A 22,582-nucleotide genomic window follows, 5' to 3' on the forward strand; every position below is an offset into this window, starting at 1 on the left:
AATGCACACTTTATAAAATACTGATGAGTTAGGTGGTTTGCTGAAGTCCCTGTCTCTTATTGGTATTTATTGGTCTTTCTTTCTCCCTTACCTATTCACGAATATTTTGTGAGTTTGAACAAGTTCTGCCCACCTTATTTTGCTTACATGCAAGACGGTACATGTATAAGTTGGAACTGTGACCTTGTTTCATCCATGCCACTTCTTTCTCACCATTTAGAAATTATTTGCGCACATCATTGTTTGTTTTTTCCTTTGTTTTTAAGCATTGCTTGAAATCCTTGTGTTTGCTTCTAGCCAGGTGACTGTGAATGGGCTTTGTTGATACTTTATGAAGTGAATGTTTTAACAGAGCAGATTTTATTCATTTATAAGATTTGTTATTACTGCAGGCAATCCAGGGCAAGGCACAAAACAATACTATAATATCAACCCCTTTGAACTATCAGGAGAACTGCCTGGAGAACTGCCTAATACCTGAAGGGTAGTGCACAAAATGCTGTGTCATTTAGAATGGTTTGGCTATGTGCCTTCTTCCTGTTGCAGTGAAGGCCCCTGAAAGCAATACATAAAGGCTATCCTGGTCACACAGAGATGGAATGTCTCCACCTGTTTCTTTCTGAGCTGGTTGCTCCAGTAGTTCTGCAACATTTCTGAGGCAAGAAGATGAACTGTGAATGAATCTAGTGATCTGCATTGTCTCCAGGAATTAGAAGAGAGCAGAGCACAAAGGAGCAGTGTTGTGTGTCTTGTTGCCTGTCTCTGAGTTTCTGGTTTAGTGCTCTGGCTTGTTTCCAGGTAAGGGCAGGCCTCCAATATACGAAAGCCTGAGGCAGGAGTCTCCCAGCTCTTTCTAAAGAAACCTATAATGGATTATGAATGCCAATCATTTGCTTTTAATATTTTTAGGAATATCTCTTTTCAGTTAATTGTCTCATGTCCATTTACACTTTACCTAGGTCTTTTTTGATATCAGAAAAATATGCCTACTTTGTAAATAAGTTGGGGGAGGTAGCTTCTTTTAAGTTATAGGTGTCCTAGATCTGTGACTGGCAGTAGAGAATGGGTTAAAAGGTAAAGGACCCCTGACAGTTAACGACTCTGGGGTTGCGATGCTCATCTCGCTTTACTGGCCGAGGGAGCTGACGTTTGTCCGTAGACAGTTTTTCCGGGTCATGTGGCCAGCATGACTAAGCCACTTCTGGCAAAACCAGAGCAGCGCACAGAAATGCCATTTACCTTCCCGCCGGAGCAGAATCTATTTATCTACTTGCACTTTGATGTGCTTTCGAACTGCTAGGTTGGCAGGAGCAGGGACCGAGCAATGGGAGCTCACCCCATTGTGGGGATTCGAACCGCTGACCTTCCGATCGGCAAACCCTAGGCTCAGTGGTTTAGACCACAGTGCCACCCATGTACATTGGTTATTTTCTTCTGTTGATTCATCAAAATAGTGAAATTAGTTTTGATGTGCTTCCATAAGCAGTGGAGGGTAGTTCCACTGTCAGTTAACTTGTAACAGGGCAGTATATGCAAGAGCAGCTATGTTTCTAATTATGAGACTTCAACTTATACATTTTGGAATTCTCTGGCTTCCCACTTCTAGGAATTTAAATCATTGGATCCTAGTTTCATATCCTGGTTAGTAAACAAATTAAGCCAGTTTTCTGACTTATGTCTAATGGAAAAACTTGGATTTAAAAATCCACCATAGAAGTGTTGAAGCCAGCATGTAAGGGGATGGGAGAAGTACGTGAGTATCATACGTCTTCTTGGCTAAGATTGTTACTTTCAAAAGAGCCGTTTACCTACAACTCTGCTTCAACATATTTTATAATTTTTTAAAGGATTTCTATGCCGTCCAAATAAATTCAGGGCATTGTGCATCATATGCCAGTTATAATACAGTATGTCATATGGGCTGATGCTGGTTTCTATTTTTACTTAACTATTTGTATGTAGTATATTTCCAGCTTGATTTTCTTGGTAAAAGAGAAATAGTGCATAAAATTGAAAATAAAATGGCTGGTATATTTGGGGAGGATGGTTGGAAGGGTGGGTGCTGTTACTTTTTGAATGCATGTGAAGGTTGGGATGGGGATTCTTACATGCTTTAGCAATATAGATTCAAAGGTTAAATTCATCTAGAACAGAAGGGTGTGAGTTTGTGTATTTGGCATTACTAAGTCTAGAGTTTATTTGTCTGCAGGCTAGGGCAAATTAAGGGGTTACCATACCTTCAGTGCCACAGCACTTGTGGCCTGTTACACCCAGAAGCATTTGTCTGACTGCAAAGCTTATCAGTGATGATACAGCATTGAGAATATGCTTGTCGGTAATACTTGCTAGACCAAACCTCCAGACTCTGCATGCCTTCATCTGCACTAAAGGTTGTGCCCTTCTGGAACTCATTCCCGGTCCTGCTTCCTTCTGGAAGAAGAGTAGGTTCAAGAGCCAAAAGAACAATAAATGCTGCTGGACTCAGTACTGGGGAATTGTGTTTGCTTCTCTTCCTGTCCACATGATAGCAGAGGCAGATTTTGCAGTGGCAGGGCTATGTGTTCTCAGGGATCAGCCAGATGTGTTCTCGTTAGTTCCCAATTTTTCAGATTTCCCAGCTCTTTCAAGGAGAGCGCGAATATGTATCTGTCATGAAAATTTGTAACACACAGGATTTTCTCCCAATTCTATTCGCCTTGTTCCAGCCATTCATTTCTGCCTCTCCAAGGATCAGTAAACAGTAATAATGCTTTTTACAGCAACAAGACTTCATGCCATTAAAAAGAAAAAAGAAAAAGACCCCACCCCAAATATCAAGATTGGACAACAGAACCAAAGTGGATGCCTAAGGGCAAGCAGAGAGTTAAAAACTAAGGCAGAGTTTTACGACTGGGGAAAAAAAGATTCCTTTAAAGGAATTAAAATGCATTTAATGTTGAAGAAATGTATTCATTTATTAAATTTCTACACTGCTTTATATTTTTAAGAAAAATTTCAAAGCCGTTTACAGCATATTAAATCAGTAAAACAAAAATAAAACAATCTGAAGAAAATCAAATATAGAGTTTACAGTCAAAGCAACATAACAGAAAACTAAAATATTATCTTAAATGTTTCAAAATAAAACATTACAAAGGAGGTCAACTACAGAATACATATTTAACATAGTAGGGCTGGGTGAGTCTGGGCCCCACCTCCTAGGCCAGGTGGAATGGGCCTTGCAGGGAGCGGTCTTCACGCTTCACAGTTAAGTTTTTAAGTTAGTTTTAAAAATCTACCTAAAAGTCCTCTTTCTTTGCTTAAGCTGTTCAAATGCAAGATGCATGTATACCTCCTGTAGAAGTAAAAGTCAGTGGTCCAAAATAGTTTACAGTATCTGAAAGATATATGGTTGGTAGCCAGTGTGCTCAGGAATAAGACCAACAATTAAGAAGCAAGGAGATATAAGGGGATATGATTCAACCTGAAAATTCAGTTGAATTTCCCAGTTCCCACTCATAATAGAGAAAAGTGGTCTGATAGATAGAAAGGCTAACCAGCCCCTCCCCCTCTTTTTGGGAATAGGGCTCATTCATATCTGATATATCCATACAACAGCAAGCATGGAAGAGTCAATTTGAAAAGTCAGTATCACTCTTAAGATCCCCACTGCTCGTGCAAAGGACTCACACTTTAGCTAAGCCCCTTTTAGGTGTTGGTTGGTTTAGGCTGCAACCCTGTGCACAGTTACTTGGATGTATCACTGAATCTTATGGTGCTTACTTAAGGACAAACATTCATAGGAAGGGCTCCAGATTTAAGATGCAGGAAAGATATAATAATAGTTCACATTCTGTGGACAATCTGAAAGGAACTTCACCTAAAGCATTTGCAGAATGTTTAAGGCTGAGTATAACACTCTTAACTAGCAGAATGGAGTGAGTCTGAAACTTCTTGTCATAGAGTGACTAATAATGGTCTACAAAGGAAATTAAATACATACACATGCCATTGCACAAGCTGCTTAAAGTGACATTTGTGCCTCCAGTAAAATAGAACCAATAAATTTCAGCTGATCTTACCTCTAAATCCAGACAATACTGGCTACTGTAGTTAAAGCATCTCCTTAGTGTGTACTCATGGTTGCCAATCTATCATTAGATAGTAATTCTGAGTTGGTTTTTTAATGGTTGCTATCTGGTGGTTGTGCAGGGCCATACAAGTATGGTGAGATGAAGCCCCTTTCATTGGCTGCCCTGTTATCAGGCTACAGCAGAGATTCACCCTCTGATTAAATTAGCCACACATTGTATCTTCCAACAGCCATATATCCCAGCACTAAATGTAATGAATTCTGACATGGACACTTAAACAGAAAGGAATGGGCTATAATTTTTCATTTCATATAATCGCTGAAGAATTGCTTGCTTTTCACGACCTTAAAAGGGTTTTTGGTTTAAGAATAAAAGAATTATAAATGCTACACTTTCATAAACAGTTCTACCAAGTTTTAAAGTTCTTGGAGTATTGCTGCTACAACATTTCCTTGGGCTATGGACTTAAATTTTGCCAACAGGTTAATAAAAAATGTTTAGCACGTGCACATTTTTCTAATGGCAGTGCTTTTCTCCTGTTACAGGTTAAGCTGTTGAGATAAGAAAGCGGTGGACATTCATGATTGGATGGATTCTTTCCCACTGTGCAGTCATGCCCCTCTCTTGATGTGCCTGCCAATGCCAGCACTTCCTTCATCAACTCTTTCATCACACTTGACCGACAACATCACAGAATATGATCAAGGAGTCTGAACCAGCTGTTTTCATGGACACAATCTCCATAGTGACTATGGGATGGGGAGGGAAAAGAAAAGAAAGTGGGGGAATTAAAGAGGGAGGGATAAAATATATATATAGATTATATATATAAAGATCTATTTTTAGTCTTGATAGACTTGTTTTAAATGAAAGGTGCGCTATCCCTTTTTATGCATTAAATTGAATTTTTAGGACCCATATATGTTCCAAGTTGCTTATGAACAAGTATAAGTAAAATTCAAACAAGGCCTTTGCAAATGGAACTCAGCTTGTTTCAAAAGGAGTTATGAGCTTGCTTAATCAAACTTGTCTCTTTACTCCAACTTCCACAACAGATAACCCAGGTTTTAAAGAATATGAACCCCCCCCCCCCTGTATGTTGGTGAAATTGTCCGTAGGGGTGGGAGGTGGGAATGAATGGTTGCAGGGAATGGGATGTTTGTATTTGTGTATGTGTGAAAAGGGGATTTTTTTTCTTTTTAAGAAACGCTATTTATTTTTATTAAGAAAGGAAGCACCAGAAGACTCCTATGTCATGTGACTTGTGAAATAAGAGTGGCTTCTATTAGCTTCATATACAGATATTCTGACCTTATTATACGTTACTCTGTACCAAAAGGTGGGGGATTTGTGCCAATATTGGCATTGACAAATACTCCCAAGTCATTCCAAGGAGCTGCTGCCTTTTGGGGGCTAGTCTGGAGGAGGATGTGGGCTTGCCTGCTAGAAAGGGGCATTCAACAGGAAGTCTGAATGTTGACATAATCAGTGTGTGTTAAGCTGACCAGGAAAATCCAATTAACCCTTCTCTTCTCTGTCTTTTGTTTCCCAAAGGAAGGAAGGGAGAATGTCTATTTAGCAGCCTGCACCACATGGTTACTTTTAGTTTGTTTGTACATTGTGTAATTTTTAAACATTTGAGTTTTTTAAAAAACAAAACTTTTTCTCTTGTTAAGGCCTTAAGAAGGGGTTAGTGCATCTTTCAGTGGTCACTCTGCCATGGGAATAAAATAGCTGTTTCACAAACAGTTTTATATAAAAAACTAAAACAAAACAAAAAAACCCCACAAAAAAACCTAATAAACTTCATTTTAACCTTGTTTCTTCTGTGGAATGTAATGTATTTTGCTCTTTCTGTCACAGTTTTCTGTGATTGCTGTTTGGGTCATTTGCACACCAACTTAGCTCTCTTAGATTTAAGATAAGTATGTCTCCCTAGCCACCTTGAATGGTTCAGAGAAACTATTCACACTCATATACAGCAAGCTTTCTGAGGGTGTTTTATCTAGCAGAAGCCACTACCAACATTGTTCCTGTATTTTTACAACATTCACAGCCCTGGAATTACTCATTTCATCAGGCTTTGGATAGTCCATTGGGGTTGATATTAAAGGTACATGAGCTCACAAATGCCATCTGATTCCTCTGAGACATGCTGTTTAACTTAGAGGACATCCTGTTGCTGACCACTGGGATATTTGCAATTGTTATAAGTACTCGTGAGCTCTGCACTTAGATTCCACAATGAAAACTTAGCAATTCGGAGTCTACAAGAAAAATCTTCCTCTGTATTCTGACTATCACCACTACTGCATCTGCTCCCTTTGCTTCTTCTCACCAATTTCATCACCTATTTACTACCATAGTATTGTGTTGGGTTGAAATAAGCGACAGACGAGTAGCAGGTGTCATCTGGGAGGCATTTCTCGAGCAAGCCTCAAGGAGTCCCTTTTATTGAATATTACAACATTGCCACACGTGTGCTTGTTGCTGATTGGTTAACACAAGTACAAAGTAAAGGTGCGCTTGTTGCTGATTGGTTAACACAAGTACAAAGTAAAGGTTTCATATAGGCATTAATCACCAATAGATTAAAGGCTGGGAAAGGGAGCACAGAACTAGACAGGCATGAAAACCTCCTAATTAAATTATAACTAGTGATTGATATAGCAAACATCATCAACATCATCATGGTTGATGATGTTGATATAGCAAAGCTTAAACAATTACATTCTGATAGATGTGGTCAACTATGCATTAAGAACAGGTCAGAGTGTAATGTTTTCATGATCTCAATATGAACTGAACATTCTGGGATGATGAGGGAATGTCTTGGTATTAGAACAGTTTGTGTAGCATCATGTGCAGAAGCAAAGCTTCCCATCATGCCACAGTCATGTGCAGAAGCAAAGCTTACCTTCAGTATTGGTCCCTGTTCTAGTTACGACAGTGATGGCCAAACTTGGCGCTCCAGCTGTTTTGGGACTACAACTCCCATCATCCCTAGCTGCCAGGACCAGTGGACAGGGATGATGGGAATTGTAGTCCCAAATCAGCTGGAGGGCCAAGTTTGGCCATCACTGAGTTACAGCATCTGTGGCTCCATTTTCAGTGGTGACTTTTGCAAGTGGTATTTTACATACTGTTTAGATTCCCAACACTTACTCCTACCATGATGCCCCTTAATCTAAGAAAGTTCACTACCATTCATTCCTGCCTGGGTTATTTCCAGTTCCTGCTCTGGCACTGCAGTTGTGAGGTAGGTAAAGTCAACTCATTCACTATTACATTTGTTTATCCAATATGAGCTGTTAATGTGTTTACCATTCATACACTGGAATTCCCACAATGCTACTGCTGTTCTGCGAGCTGGGATTTTCTGATGCTGGGGAACAAAGATAGAATGTCTGAAATCATAGCGTAATAATCCTGAGCCAAGTTCTCAACAGAAAACCTTTGTAAACGATACCAAGCGTAGTGCAGCATAGTTAAATCTGTCATGCCCAAGGTTCAACAAGCCCCTCCTCTTATAAATGATTCTGTATTCAGAGATGGCTCCAGTCTTACACTTAAGCAAGTCTTCAAGGATTCCTAGGATAAACCACTCTATAATTGGCATCCTGCAAACTGGAAAATATCCACAAGATCTAGAAGGATGTGATTGGTGGTAAAGCATATGCACCATGAAAGGAGCAGCCTCACTCAGCTCTTGACAAATGGCAGAAAACTCAATATGGCAGAAAAAGGTTACACTTCAGTTGTTCTTGTCCATCCGTCTTCTAATTGCCAGGTGTATTTGCATTGCATTAGTACCTTCCATGAGATAAAGCTTCCTGCATCTTTGATCTGTTACACTTTGCAGGCAGGGCTGGCTACGATTCTTTTATCTTCCCAAGAGCAGGCTTCGCATTTCTTCCTTTAGCATTCCAAATCCGCTATGATTGTGCAATCTGAATTTCCTGGTGTGCCACTGAAACCCAACTGCAAAATACAGAGTCTGCAAACACCTGAAGTGTCCCTAGTCTCAAGTGCAAACCTCCACTCTTCTGCCTCTAGAGTTCTGTGGACTTCTGTGTGTAGCCTGGAAGACCATAACAGTCCTGCTAGATGAGACCAAAAGTATTCTGTTCTCCACGAGATGGGAGAAGACTTTGGACAGGTGCTCTCATTGCTTTGCTTCAGGGTTGAGCTTCTGAGCTTGTGCATCTGCCTGCATGCTTCCCCATCATTCTCATTGCTGGGTACTCATCTTGTGGGAGTGCAAGCTAGGTGGTGAAGGGAAGCAATGGCAGGTGCAGGGCAGGCCCAGTACATTTTAGTATCTGATGAAGATCCCAAAATGCCATGGCCCTCCAAGCCAGGGAAGATCTACATCAGGAACGGGGGGGGGATTCAACATCAGGAACTGCTGCCCCAGTGGACCATGCCGCCTGAGGCGGTTTCCTCACCTTGCCTCATGGTTGAGCCAGCCCTGGGCAGATGCTTTGGAGGCTGCAAACAGACCACAAGAACGAATAACAATTTGGAAGGAGGAGGAAGAGAAGGCAGGGAGTGCTTGATGGGGGAGTGAGGAGGAAACGGGTGCATCTGTGTTTGTAAAATGGGCTGGGGTTCCTGTGTGCATGATAGAATAAAACAGAAAGAAGAGGGCAGGAGAGAAAACGGGGGTCCCTGCCTACCACCTGACTTGAAAACGGTCTTTGTCTAACCTTATCCTCAAAGTTGTTGAAAAGCTTGTGTGGGATCTTGAACTTCACAGAACAGTGGAATAAAAATTGAAAAAATAAATGCCACTGCCTTTATTGCAGCAACGATACTGAGGAGGTTGAATAATATGGTGGTAGAATAAAAATGAGCAAACAGGTGCGACCTCATGGGACAGATTAGGTTTGTACTCGGTTGTAAACTTGATTTGAGAAGTTATGAGAATGCTGAACAGGTGGGGAGTGTAGCAAAATGCTTGGCCAGAAATTTGATTGTGAAAGAGTCCCATCTGCTGCAGATAACTTGGTTACAAAATTAATTGAGGGTGTTCTTCAGAATTTTGGGAGACACAGGCTGCAATCCCATATATATTTACTAGGGGGTAATTTCCATTGAACTCACCAGAAATTTTTGCTGAGTAAACAATCCAGAATGTGAACACAAAAGAAAAACCCAGTATAATCTATTTGGGGCTTACCTTTTGAGGTAATCATGGTTTATGGATTGTTTTGTACAGAAGACTGATGCCAACCATACACTTCTATAATGGGATTTCCTCCCAGGTAAATGGGATTAGGATTGCAACTTTAGCAAAGGGAGCAAAAGCCAGCTAGAATAATGATCCTCCTCCTCCTCCTCCTCCTCTCAACTTCCCAATGTTTCTCATGGGCAAACAAGCCTAAAGGAGAGGAGAGCAGCCACAACTCCCACCCCCCCTTTCAGTTTCTGAAAGACCCTGTGGAGTCCTGGCAGGACTACAGGAGATCATAAACGACATCCTCCTCAAAATGCCTCCATGAGCAAATAATCTTGCAGAAGGGGACGTCTTAACTGGGCATGTCAGCCCTTTGCAGTGGGATCCTTGCCATGCTTACTTAGCACTAACTCCAGCTGAGTTGGGGTGGGGGTGGGGCGCTTACTTCCATGTAAATTAGGTTGAGATTGCAGCTTTAGCAAGAGGAGCAAACACAGGATTAGAGCAGTGATCCACCACCACCCCATTGGCTGACAGCAACAGAACAGAAAGGCTGGCTTGCTATAACCACCTGTTCCCAACTTTGCAAAAGTCTTTTGGATCAAACACCTATTTAACCACCACCACACAGAGAGAGACTGTGCAAGTAGATAAATAGGTACCGAACCAGTGGGGGGGGGGTAAACGGCATTTCCGTGCACTGCTCTGGTTCGCCAGAAGCGACTTAGTCATGCTGGCCACACATAGGCGCCGACTCCATGGGGCCTGAGGGGGCCCGAGCCCCCTCAAAAATTCGTTTGGGGGGGCTCTGCCCCCCAATAATCTCGGGTGCCCCTCCAGCAGAGCGCCACCGCGCCCCTCCCCCAGCCCAAAATGCACAGGGTCGGGCTGCATGCCTCCTGCCCTCCCTCCCGAGCAAAAGCTCCACCCAATTTCCTTCGGAGCTGATTAAAAGGCGCAGCACGCTCTCCCCTATTCGCTCACGAGAAGGCGGCGCCACTTTATCTGCATATTCATGAGCTTATTTATTATTCATGAGCTTTCGCGGGCTCCCCCAATATTTTTTATGAGTCGGCGCCCCTGTGGCCACATGACCCAGAAGCCGTATGCCGGCTCTCTCTGTCAATAAAGCGAGATGAGCGCTGCAACCCCAGAGTCGGTCATGACTGGACCTATTGGTCAGGGGTCCCTTTACCTTTACCTTTTTACACAGAGAGAGGTTCTGTCCTCAACTTAGAAGGAAAAAGAGTGGCCAGTTCTGCCATAGGCTGGGTTCAACCTAGAAGAGACAGCAGAGATAGCCCAAACAGCCCCAAAATACAGCAATAGTGTCTAACTTTCATTCCAGGAACACCAGAGATTTAGTTAATGTTTCTTAATGAAAGTTCATATTCTGGGCCTCCTTGCAGGCACGAACCTGTTGCATCAATGGTAATCCTGCCTTGAATGGACTGGGAGGGGCAGCCTTGGCACAGACAGGAGATTCCCCACCCCATCTCATTGTTTTTGCTCCCAGCATTCTTCCTTGGTTTATCCACATCTTCAAATCTTTCTCCACAAGGTATTCCCCCACCCTTCTATCTTTAAATGTGTTCCTATTACTCCATGTTTTGAAAAATCTACATGGGAGATGGGAGAGAGGGGAATAAACCAGGTGAGAACTCAGGACTGAACACTATTCCCTGTAAATCCTGTCAAACCCGAGAGTAACACTAGAGGGCATACACTGACTATTTGTGTGCGTGTTTTGAAATTTTATTGTTTCTACAAAAAGTGCAAATGTTGCTTATGATTGCTTTGTTATATATTTCGCTCTGATCAGTACTTCATACGGCTTCATATTTTGCATATTTTGAGATTTCTTCTCTGACCCACAAGAGGAGAGTGCTTACTAGTCTGAAGCCAGTGATAAACAGGCATTTTGGGAACCAGTCTCCTGTTTGGTTTTATTGCATTCTTCCTGTATCAAAATACAATAAAAAGAGAGAGAGAGCAATAATTAAAGATATACAGGACATCAGAAACTTCCTGGATTTCATTTGTTGTTGTTGTTATTGTTTGCAAATTCTGAAGTTGTTTTTTTATTATCATTATCATTATCATTATTATTATCATTATTATCATTATTATCTATATAAATATAGACATAGTAACGTCTTCAGATTAATCAGTTTCACATCTCATGCATGTCTTCTCTGTGCTGCCTAAATGTTTCTCCATATCATCCAGCCTTCAAAAAGAGGAGAAAACTGCAGCTGGGTATTCTTCCACCAGCTCCAATGGATATTATGTTACCTTCTGAAGTCAATATTTGAAAGTCTGTCCTGTGAAAGGGACTAGAAGAGGTCACAGTTTCTGGTCTAACCAATGTAACTCTGAATACTTTATTAACACATATATGGCTAGTACTGTATTATATATTAAATCATTCAGTAGTGCTTGAATGTGCTATTCATCACGGACAATCTTCATTATGTATCAACAGCAGTCATACGAACTGTACAGCAATCTGTTTTGCAGCACCGCTGGTCAATTTTATGGGGAGGCTAATGCTTCCTTTTCTACTATCTGAACTTTTGAAGCGCTTTGAAAACATGGAAACCTGACTAGATCAGATATTATAGCTGGACAAGCATAAATGAATGTATGGGCAAATCTATAGTTGCTGTGCTTGTGCAGCTGAAATGAGGTAGGAACAGATTTTTTAACTGTCTAGATACGTCCACAGAAAGAATTGATCATTATGTTAGTGGTGATCCCCAGGCGAGGGGAATTGTGACTGTCGTTCAGCACCCAGAGCTGCAGAGGGAGAAACAAGCTGGATGGAACTGTCTGAACATTTTAAATCAGTTTATTAAAACTATTCATTAAAAAAAAAAAAAGACAATTGCATGTGGGCACTCTCCAAAGTTATTTATGGACACTTAACATGCAAGGACAAGTATTGTTTACTGACAGCAAGAAGGCAGGCTTGTTGCCTGCAGGCGGGGCTATTGTCCGATGCAACTCCCACAAGATTTTCATTTGTTGCTGTGATAGATTAGTTGTTGCGAAACTTGAGCAGCGAGCTTTTTTTCTTGGAAGAGAGCACAACTATGTGGATAGGGAGGAGCAGCAGCTAGAACAACACGTACAAGTTGAAAAATAAACAGAAAGGGGCTGACAGAGGAGAGAGGAAGGCGAAGGAAAGCAGAAGGGGATTTATCCAGAGAAGAACAAAATCATGGATCGCTTGCTGCCATTGCGCTCCCTCTTCACAGCTGTATGGAACAACCCCATGCTGTTGGGGATTTTTCTCGTTATTTTCATCTTGGCCTTTGATTACATGAAGCGTCGGAAACGCTGGAGCCACTACCCTCCAGGGCCAGTCTCCCTGCCCTTCATTGGCACTATATTGCAGATTGACTTCCACAACCCTCATGTTTCTTTTACCCAGGTAAGTGCCTCCTGGGGGCTGGGAAACAGAAATGAAGCAAGCCTATACACACCCAAGCACTCCATAGTGTTAATAAAGGGCATGTCTGGCCAGTATTACCCACACCCTCAGGTTTCATTTGCTGTGCCAAACTTGGAAGGTGTCAAAGCAAAGTTGGGCTACTTGGGCCTTGTGGAGATCATGCACCACTCTGGCCTCTGTCTGCAGTAGGGTTGGGCAGGAAGAGCAGAGGTCCGTGGGGAAATGCAGGCAGTGGACTGCAGGGGGAAGAAATAACTACTATCTGGAACCACACCCTAGCAGTATGAGAAAGGAAGGTGACCACAAACATGCTTCAGTTAGGCTTGGAAACACATGTTGCTTTCCATAACTGCTCTAGAGCCCATAAAATGTGGCACACCAAAGAACTCCTGAACTCCTAAGAACTCCTGATTGAGATTTTGTTTTCTTTTTAGTAGAGGTGACCTCATTTGTGCATGATCAGCACACACATGACCGCTGATGCTTGCACCATTTTTTGGCACTGCATGGGGGCTGTGTGGGCTGGGTTACTCATCCTAGTGGATCTAGCTTATGATGGAACCCTAAGTAAGTTGGGACTAACTTGTTTTATGGATTTCAGCAGGCTTTAAGCCCTGGTAACTTGGGTTTAATCTGGCCCTGGTACTGCAAGTACGCCTTCCATAACTAGGCATGCAGTAAACTGGCAATTTACGTGAGGGTTATGTTCTTGGAATAAAGCCAAAATCGGGGATCGTCAAAAGCCATTGGCTTCAGTGGTGGGTGGGATAGCCAAAGTCATTTTTTCCTGGAACCGCGCCCAATTTCCACCCCTTTTTAATTTTTTTGCAGCTGAATGCACACAAGTAAAATGTGTGCAAGTTGCAGGTTTACTGCATTCTGTGGAATTTGAGGGCTGAAAGAGGAGCAACAATAATTTCCATTAATGGTTATTTTTGTGATCCTGCATTTGCAGTGGATAATCTACCCAGAATGCATATTTCAAATCTCATTATTTGGTGAACAAAACTAGAATCTTCAGTTAAGCTGCTTGAGGGCAGAAGAGAACATTCAGTGGTTGCAACCTTTCATTCTGGAGACTTATTTAGATCGCAAAATAATGCTTTTAAGATTTGAAAATGCAAATGCCTGCAAGGAAAGATTCTTGTTGGTTTGTTAACTCTTTGGGCTCATCCCCATTTACCTTTTGCCAGTGTTTTTAAAAAAAAAAGAAAAAGAAAAAAGGTTCCAACACTCACCTTGAAGTCGTTACAGTAAGTGCCACACTTTTAACACTTGGGGGGAAACGGTGCTATTACTGCGTTCCCTTGAGTACCCCCAGAAAAAAGCACTGTCTTTTACCACTCATTTTCTAGGCGCAGGTTGGTGCTTTCCTGGTGCATATCAAACTTTGTTTTTTTAGCCCCTCACTCTCCACTGGAAAACTCTATCATTACCACTTAATCAGAGAAGATAGAAAGAAAGAAGTTGGATCTGGACCTGGAAAGCCTGGACTTGTGCCTAGAAATGTTGAACAAAGGAAAGTGTGAATGAGTCATTTGTGGAAGTGAAATGAAAGGCTTCTTTGCTGTGTGTTTTTGTGGCACACATTGATTTGCATTCTAGTCACATACTCTCTCTTTTTAAATGCTTTATTATTCTAGCATAATTATTACAAAGTCAAAACAAAACATTGTAAATATACACAAAATTTTAAATAATTAAATAAACAAAAGAAGAAGAAGAAAGGAAAAGGAAAAAAGACATAGAAAGAAGAAAAAAGAAAAGAAAAAAGATTAATGGACTATGCAGAATTAGATAAACTAACAGGAAGAATTCGAAATCTGCGGGACGAGAAATTCACAGAAGACTGGCGTAAATTTACAGACTATTTGAAAAGTAATTGTGATGATCAGACCACGTTTGTAGGTTTGCAAGAAGTTTTGTGAGGAGAATTATTGGAACTATTGCAAAAATGGATATAGGGGAGGATGATTAGTTGTTATAGTTAAAGGCAATATGAACTTAAGAAATGCATAAGAAGTGGTTAAAATGGTGGATCCTCAGAGGTGCTGATGGAAGTCCAAAAAAAGATTGTATAGGTGGCGAAATTTTGTGGTTTGTACTATAATTTATATGTTAAAATTAATAAAAATTACTTATATAAAAAAAGAAGAAAAAAGAAAAGAAAGAGAAAGAGAATAAGTGTGAGAAAAGAAAAGGAAAGTTAGGAAAGGAAAAGAAAAGAAGAAAATAGGAAGTCTCATACTCACTTTTTAATATTTTGCTGGAAACCCAGCCAGATGGGTGGGGTATAAATAAATTACTACTACTACTACTACTACTACTACTACTACTCTTAGAGCTATAGGAGTTTTCACTTGCATCCCCAGTCTTTTTGCTTGGGACAAGAACAGTGCAACTGACTGGTCCTGCCCCACTCTTTAAAAGGAGAGGGTCAACTGTTGGGCCAGTAATGCCTCGCCATGTAGCAGGTGAATATATTTCCCATAAACATGGCAAGGAGATTTTGTGCTTGCATTTTTCACAATGCAGAAGGAAACCCAACCCTATAGTAGAGTGTCATTGGCATATTGCTGACAATGTACTCCAAACCTCCAAAGTCTTTGCGCTACTTCTACCAAATCTTAACGTGAATCCTAAAATGAATAACTGAATCCTATGATGATAGTAAGATAACAAAAAAGTGTTATGATCCAGGGTAAAAGCTCGACTATGTGGTTCTAATGAGTGTAATTCTTGATGTGAGGTTATTGTGGCTGCCTTGTGTCTTGGTCGCTTGGAGGAATGAGTGAGGCTGTGCTGGGCATGGGCAAGATGCTTCTGTGCTTCCTGTGGTCATCCATGGAATGGGTCTGTTACTGGCAGCATAATTGAATATAGCTTTATTCAGGAATACTTTGCTTTATACAGGAATAATTTGCTCTGCTGGATGTTATGAAACAGTTGCTGGTGTTTATTTTAGCAGAGTACCAAGGTTTAAATTCTGTCCTCTCCAAAATATCAACAGTAGCTTTTTTATTTATTTGTTGGGTAAACACTGTTATCCTTGCTAGGCCTTTTATCTGGCTCCAATAGCAGTTTTCCTTCTCCACATATGTAATTAAGTGTCAGGGGTTCAGGAGCAGAGACGCAGGAAGGGGAGGAAACAGAGAGCGAGGGGGAGGAATCCGAAGGAAGGATGAGTGATGATGACGACCCGAGATCTCCGAGTCTTTCCAGTGAATCGGAAGATTCACAGAAAGGAGCGCCAGTGGTCAGAGCAAGGGGGGACCCAGGGGGACACCCCAGGAAGAAGGGACCAGAGGGGACTCAGAGAGCAGCAGTTGGAAATCGGGGCCAGCGTCCCCAGCTGAGCGCAGCGGGGAGGAAGGGGGCCAGGTATCGGGTTCCGGAGGCTTTCAGCAGGAGGGAGGGCATGAGTCAGGAGTGGTCACGCCCTCATCAGGGAGCGAGGAAACGGTCAAGAGGAAGGTAGAGAGTTGGGCGCGCGCGCCAAGTTCAAATGCAGCGGAAGGTGGCGCAGTAAGCAGCCCGGAGAGGGAGCCAGGTCCTAAAGCCCGCCGCAAGGAGGCGGAAGGGTCAGGGGGGTCTGCTTCAGAGGAATCCCGGAAGGAAGAGGCCCTAGGGGGCAGAGGGACCCAGAGAAGGAAGGAAAGACGTAAGAGGTGGAGCAAGGCTAGGGTATTAAGTTGGTGTACAGGAGGCGGGGAATCAGACGGAGCTTCGTCGGTCTAGCTTCTAAGACGTAGAGCTGCACGCTGCAGTTTGGAAATGGAATCTGTAACTCAATAAAGACTTTTATAAAGTGACCGCTGGCTAGCGTGATCCTATGTGAGCTGGGATCTGGAAGCAGCTCTGACATTAAGCAATACCGCTGCAAGCAATTCTGCTCCAGGGATTCTGGAACATTGGGCAGAATACATTCTCATGGACTGGGTTTTATCAATTTAGTCCTCAATTATATATGCTACAACTGTTCACCTCTAGATTGGTCTACTGCACTGCACTGCACTTTGCATGGGGTTGCCCTTGAAGACATTTTGAAAATGTCAGCTGGTCCAAAATGCAGCATGCAATGTTAAGCTCAGCAGAGACGTCTCTCTTGGTAGTTCTGTCACCCTCAGGAGCAGGGAATGGCAGCCTAGTAGTGAGCTTTTTCTGTGGCAGCCCCACTGAGGTGCATCATCTGCAAAGCTTTGTCCCTATGCTGAAGATGTATCCCTTTATTCTCACCTTTTATAGTTGAAGTATTTTGTTTTATCAGTCCCACCTCTTCCGTCAAATGTGTACTGCTCTGTTTTCACTGGCATGATTTGGCTTGCTTTTGCAATGCTAACTTTTTCTCTATTTTTTATTTTATTTTATTATTATGCTGTAACTGGCCCTGGGACTTGACAGAGTAGGAATGGTAAGAAATCTTAAAATGTCCCCCATTTCTTGTCTTTATAGCTAAGTAAGAAATATGGGAATATTTATAGCCTGCAGAACTTCTGGACAAATGTGGTGGTGCTGAATGGTTACAAGGCTGTGAAAGAAGCTTTAGTCCATAAATCAGAAGATTTTGCTGATCGCCCCTTCTTTCCTATCTACAAACATCTGGGATACGGAGAAGTCAATCAAGGTATGTCTGGAGCCCCAAGTTCCTGGAGAAGATGAAAGGGGTTGGGAGTCCCCAGCCACCGCTTGTTACGCTAGCATTGCAAATGTGACACCAAGTCCCGTTCTCTTAATGCAAAGTTGCACTTGGAGGCTGTGGGGTATTCAGCATTTTCCCTAGAGACCTGTTCAGAATCTACTTATGCCCATTTCAGTGCATAAATCAAGCTTTTGAAAGGGGCTGTCATGACCCCGGACTCCTATTAGAAGAAACCTGAAAACTGTGAGGACAGAGATATAGGATCCTTGAAGCTCCCCAATCAGCAGTCGTTCAGGAGAAGCTTTCTCCACCTTCTTGCTAAGCCCAGGTTCCACAGGAAACCTATCCATGCCAGAACACTCATCTGTGTAATAGATTACAGATCCATTCCAAGCAGGGACTTCTTATATACATCTGCCCTGTATGACAAAACCATCCATGTTGGAGCAACTCTTCCAATTCCCTACTTCTCAGTGAAACTGGCAATCAGTTTATACTGATTTGGGCTTCAGAGGGAGGGAGTTCTCTGTGCTTCTAACTCTCTCCTTCCTGATCAGCCCTTTGCCAAAGTCAGTCAGAATGGCCCCACATGCTTGCGGGGAAGGGGCCCTGTGTAGTTAAATTGTGTATTTAATGATAATTTTTTTTATATACTTTATAGTCCCTTTAGGTACTTGTACAACACAACTGTATATTTTTATAATTTTAAATGAAATCATTTTAAAATATTGTTATTGTGATCTGCTGAAATGCTTGTACACATAACACACATAATTTTGAAATTAAAAAAGATATTGAAAAGGAAAAAATGAGGTCATGGCTTCAGTATATATTCATATAGTTCAGGTGTTCTTTGCCATAAAACTATGGCATAACTGGTATAAGCAGATATCAGAGCTACTTAGGTTCCTTCTTGTGGTAATTTATCTTATCAATGCCAATATTATGGGATAAAGTATTTGTTTATATCTATGTACCTCAAGAACCGTCCCGAACTTTTTGTTCATAATCTGAGGCCCTTCTTCATGTGCCTCCTCCACGTGAGATCTGGAGGGTGGCAACAGGGGAACAGGCCTTCTCTGTAGTGGCTCCCCATTTGTGAAATCCTCTCTCCAGGGAGGTGCATTTGACACCTTCAATATATATTTTTAGACACCAGGCGAAAACATTCCTTTTCAACCAGGCCCTGGGCTGATTAATATTCTACAGCCTTTTAAATGTGACTGCAAGAAGTGAGGGTTATTGTTTTGCTGTTTTCTTTTATTTTTTTAAAAAAACAACATAATTTTTATTAACAGGCCAATCATATCACATTATTTCAAATCACATTAATTCCAAATTATACAGCCAAATTTTTCAATTTTGTTGGGGGTACCCATACATCAAGCTCCGAACGAGGATCCAAACATCACTTCTATTACTGCTTTAATTAAACAGTTCTATCCAGTTCTATCCAGATAGTCTCTTTATTACTTTCTTCATCTTCTTCTTGTTGTTGTTGTCATATATTCCTTTCTTTGCGATCTCTGATAATCTTCACAGGCAGGTTGGAAGCAAACATTGTTTGTGTGGGTTTTACACACTCCACAAGTCATATCTCATAGGGACAGCCGCCATTCCCCTCCTCCTTCAAAAGTTTATCTTCGGTCTGCCCTTTAGTTTTCCAAGGCTTGTAAAATATCTCATAGAGGGCTCTGCCAGGTTAAGATCAAATTCCAATCATCATTCACATTCCAATAGTTCTGGTTCACCTCCCCCCGTCTTTCTTAGACAAGCCTGTCTTGCGAGACGCCATTTTAAAACTGTGTCATAGAATTTTTCCATTCTCAGATATTTACCAATCCTCTCTTCATTCATCATTAATTCATCCCACACCGTTTTTAAATTCCTGCTTGTGATTAATAAAATACGGCGATTCCACTTTCTTTGGGGTGGAGGATTATTAATACTCACATAAGTCAAAGAAAAGTTTTTTCCTCCACCCCCTTCTTCACTCCAGACATACCAATCTCTTAATGGCGCTTCGTCGCTTGATTTATTTGTCCTCGCCCGCCGCTCCGATCCCAGAGATCCATTAATCAGCAGTCTTATCTCCCGACCTTTGCTTGATGTATGTGCTTTAGCTTCTTCCAATTATATATTTCCAATTGTATTTTCAAGCTAAAGCGAACCAGCACACGCAGATTGGAGACAGCGTCCGGGAAGAGCCGACTTCACCGAGGGCTGGTGCCAAGTTCATTATCTCTCGAATCCGGGGGTGCATTATGGCCACCGCTGGCCAGGCAGTCCCCCCCCATCTCCTTGGGGGGTCGGGAAGACTGCATACTTCCCATAGCAGCCTCTTAATTACCTCATGTGGGTCGGAGAGATGTTATTGTCGGCCATCTTCCAACCTGGTGGCCCCCCATTTTCTTTTAATTATTTATTTGTTTTTATTATGTATTCTGTGAACTGCCCTGAGATATTATGATGAAGGGTGGTATACTATTGTTATACACCATTCATATATTTTATATGAATAAGCAGTTCAAGCTGAGGCCTTGCTGTTTGGTTAGCCCCAACAGAAGCAATATGGCTTATTAGGCTGAAGATGGACTCCAAATCCAGCTTTCTATTGGTGGTTTTAAAACAGGGCTTAGCAGCTGAAGGCCGCAGAGCCAAGGTTCTCACAACTGCTAATGAAGAGGCAAGAGAATAGGTCGTAGGAGCTGCTTCGTGGGTGTCAGGGAGCTGGCCGTCCATGTGTCTTCCATTTCTCACGGTGGCCCTGCCATGAAATTTGTTGCTGACCAAGGGTTATCCAGCAAGGTCTTTAAAATATAATGTACAAGCAAAACACTTTTTTCCCCTCTTCACTTTTTCAGGACTGGTGATGGCACAGTACAGTCAAGCCTGGAAGGATCAGAGGAGATTTACCCTCTCCATACTGAGAGACTTTGGAATGGGAAAGAAATCTCTGGAGCAGCTGGTGGTTGAGGAAGCTGGACATTTGTGCTCAGTGTTTAGTTCTAAGGAAGGTGTGTTAAAACTAGGAAAACTGGGAAGGGTGAAGGGTGATACCTTTAAAAAGCAAGTGGAAGATGTAGGCAGATGGTTATCTCCATCATAAAAATGGGTGGGGCATTTCCTATACCGTGAATATTTCCTCCCTCACTACTTTCATTGAGTCTTCGGAGCATTTGCATCTTCCTGGGATCAGGATCAGTCCTTCCTCCAGTTCTGGCATACTGACAAAGTCTTGCTTCTTCTGATGACCTAAGTAATGTACTTTAAGAAAGGATAATACTGTACATCTGAGTGTAGGACAGTGATGTGTGTTTCTCTTACTTCTATAAGATTTTCTTTCCAGAAAGAAAATTTGTGCAATTGGTTGACTTTTCATAAAGAAATTAATTATCTACCGCCATAGGGATATAGTAGGCACCCACGGCAAGAGTTCAGATTAAGAATCAGGCTGATTAAGACAGAGGGTGGGTGAATCTGTCAATATCAGTTTGTCTTAGTTTCTCATTCTTCGAATCTTAAGTTCAGTTGACATTTCTGCATCTGCTTTACCACGCCAAAAGCAACAACAACTGACCTATTTTTATTATTTATCATTTAAAAAGCAGCTAACATTTTCTAGGCATTACAAAAGTTTAGAAAATTAGAATTTTAAAAGATAAGAAAACAAGACAGCAACTGTCTGCAGGCTTATAATCTGATAGACAGAGCCCAAGTGGAAAAGGGAATCTTGAGGAAAGAAAAAAAAACATGCAAACTCAGACACCAATTCGTAAAGTTAAACCATTTGATCAAGAAGCAAGGGAAACAAATGGTAGCAGGTTTCTCAGCCTCCCTGAGCATGGGCATAGCCATGATTTTTGTTAGGAGGGGGCAGAACCTCAGATTTGTATTGGTTTGTATTGATTGGGGGGGGACAGCTGCCCCTCCTGCCCCCCCCCGGTTACACACACCTGAGAGAAAAATATTAAGACTGTGTATGCTAGATAGGCTTTTGGATGACTTCTCTCTTAGGAATTTCTGTGGATTTAGGAGGGATTGTTCAACACATGCTAAAACAATTGATGAGTATTGGTTGTGGAGGATAGAATTATTGAATTTGTCATTGGAAGGGACCGTAAGGGTCATCTAGTCCAACCCACTGCAAGGTATGAATATTTTGCCCAACATGGGGCTCAAACCAGCAACCCTAAGATTGAGAGTCTCATGCTCTACCAACTGAGCTATACCAGTTGGATGTGTCCTAATATCATTTTTGGGCTATTCTGTCCTTTTCAGGTCAATCATTTAATCCTCACTATCTCATAAACAATGCAATTAGCAATGTGATCTGCTTCCTCACTTTTGGCAATCGTTTTGACTACAAGGATAAGAAATTCCAGAGTTTACTTCATTACCTTGAACTGTCCATGAAGGAAGAAGCTGGACTTTTGCCACAGGTAAGATAAGTTGTTTTGGGGGCAGGGTGATCATGCTTATGTGACTGTTAGATCCTGGGTCTGATTAGTATTTACTACTACTACTACTACTATTATTTTTATTTTATTTTGGCATCAGGTTCTTAATTCACTGCCCTTTTTGACACACATCCCTGGATTGATGCAGAAAGCCTTTTGTCATCAAAAGAAATTAATGGACTATTTAGGTGAGCTTGTGAATGAACACAAAGAAACTTGGGATCCCTCCTCCAAGCGAGACATCACTGAGGCATTTTTGGAAGAAGTTGAGAAGGTGAGGTGCATTTCATTTATGTAACAAATCTTTATAAACTACTACATTTTTAGGGGGGGAAATCAAAGAGGTGTACAGAATATATAACCCAATAAAACAAAACATAATACCATTTCAAAAACTGTTTTGACAAAAAAAAAAACTGTACATGGCTGAGATTGCCATTCTGGAAAGACTTGTAAACAATTTATGCAAAATTTGCAATTCATTAGTAGACATCTAAAATAAGGAGGAAGTGAGTGCCACCATGCTAGATGCCCTGCTCCTAGCGATGGTGGAGTGGACCTCAGAAGCATGTGGCACCACCGGGAAGGCCTCTTCAGATGACCTCAGTGACTGAGCCGGTCGATAAGGTCAAAGGCCATCTCTCTAGTAATCAGGTATCAATGTGTTTATGGCTTTATTTACCAATAACAGAACCTTCAACGTGACCCAGTAGCAGGTAGGCAGCCAAGGCAGATAGTACCATTGTTTTAACAAGCATGTTTATATGCTTACGG

At 41.7% G+C, this 22,582-nt stretch overlaps 1 protein-coding gene across 15 annotated transcripts in view; it reads left to right on the forward strand.

The window, feature by feature from the left end:
• TCF20 (transcription factor 20) overlaps positions 1 to 22,582 on the forward strand; it is a 198,012-nt gene that overhangs the window by 167,582 nt on the left and 7,848 nt on the right. For 14 of the 15 annotated variants that reach the window (XM_082239968.1, XM_082239972.1, XM_082239979.1 and 11 more), the window contains one exon: positions 4,619 to 5,893. Coding sequence is in view for 2 of the 15 variants with exons in the window: in XM_082239973.1 (XP_082096099.1) it covers positions 4,619 to 4,636 (18 nt within the window). In the remaining 13 variants the exon portion in view is untranslated. Of the gene's footprint in view, positions 1 to 4,618; positions 5,894 to 17,161; positions 17,334 to 20,212; positions 20,366 to 21,629; positions 21,791 to 21,908; positions 22,083 to 22,582 lie in introns of those variants that run through there. The other variant, XM_082239974.1, reaches the window with a different exon arrangement.

Source organism: Podarcis vaucheri, assembly GCF_965113315.1.
Source record: "Podarcis vaucheri genome assembly, chromosome: 10".
NCBI classification, from domain to species: domain Eukaryota; kingdom Metazoa; phylum Chordata; class Lepidosauria; order Squamata; family Lacertidae; genus Podarcis; species Podarcis vaucheri.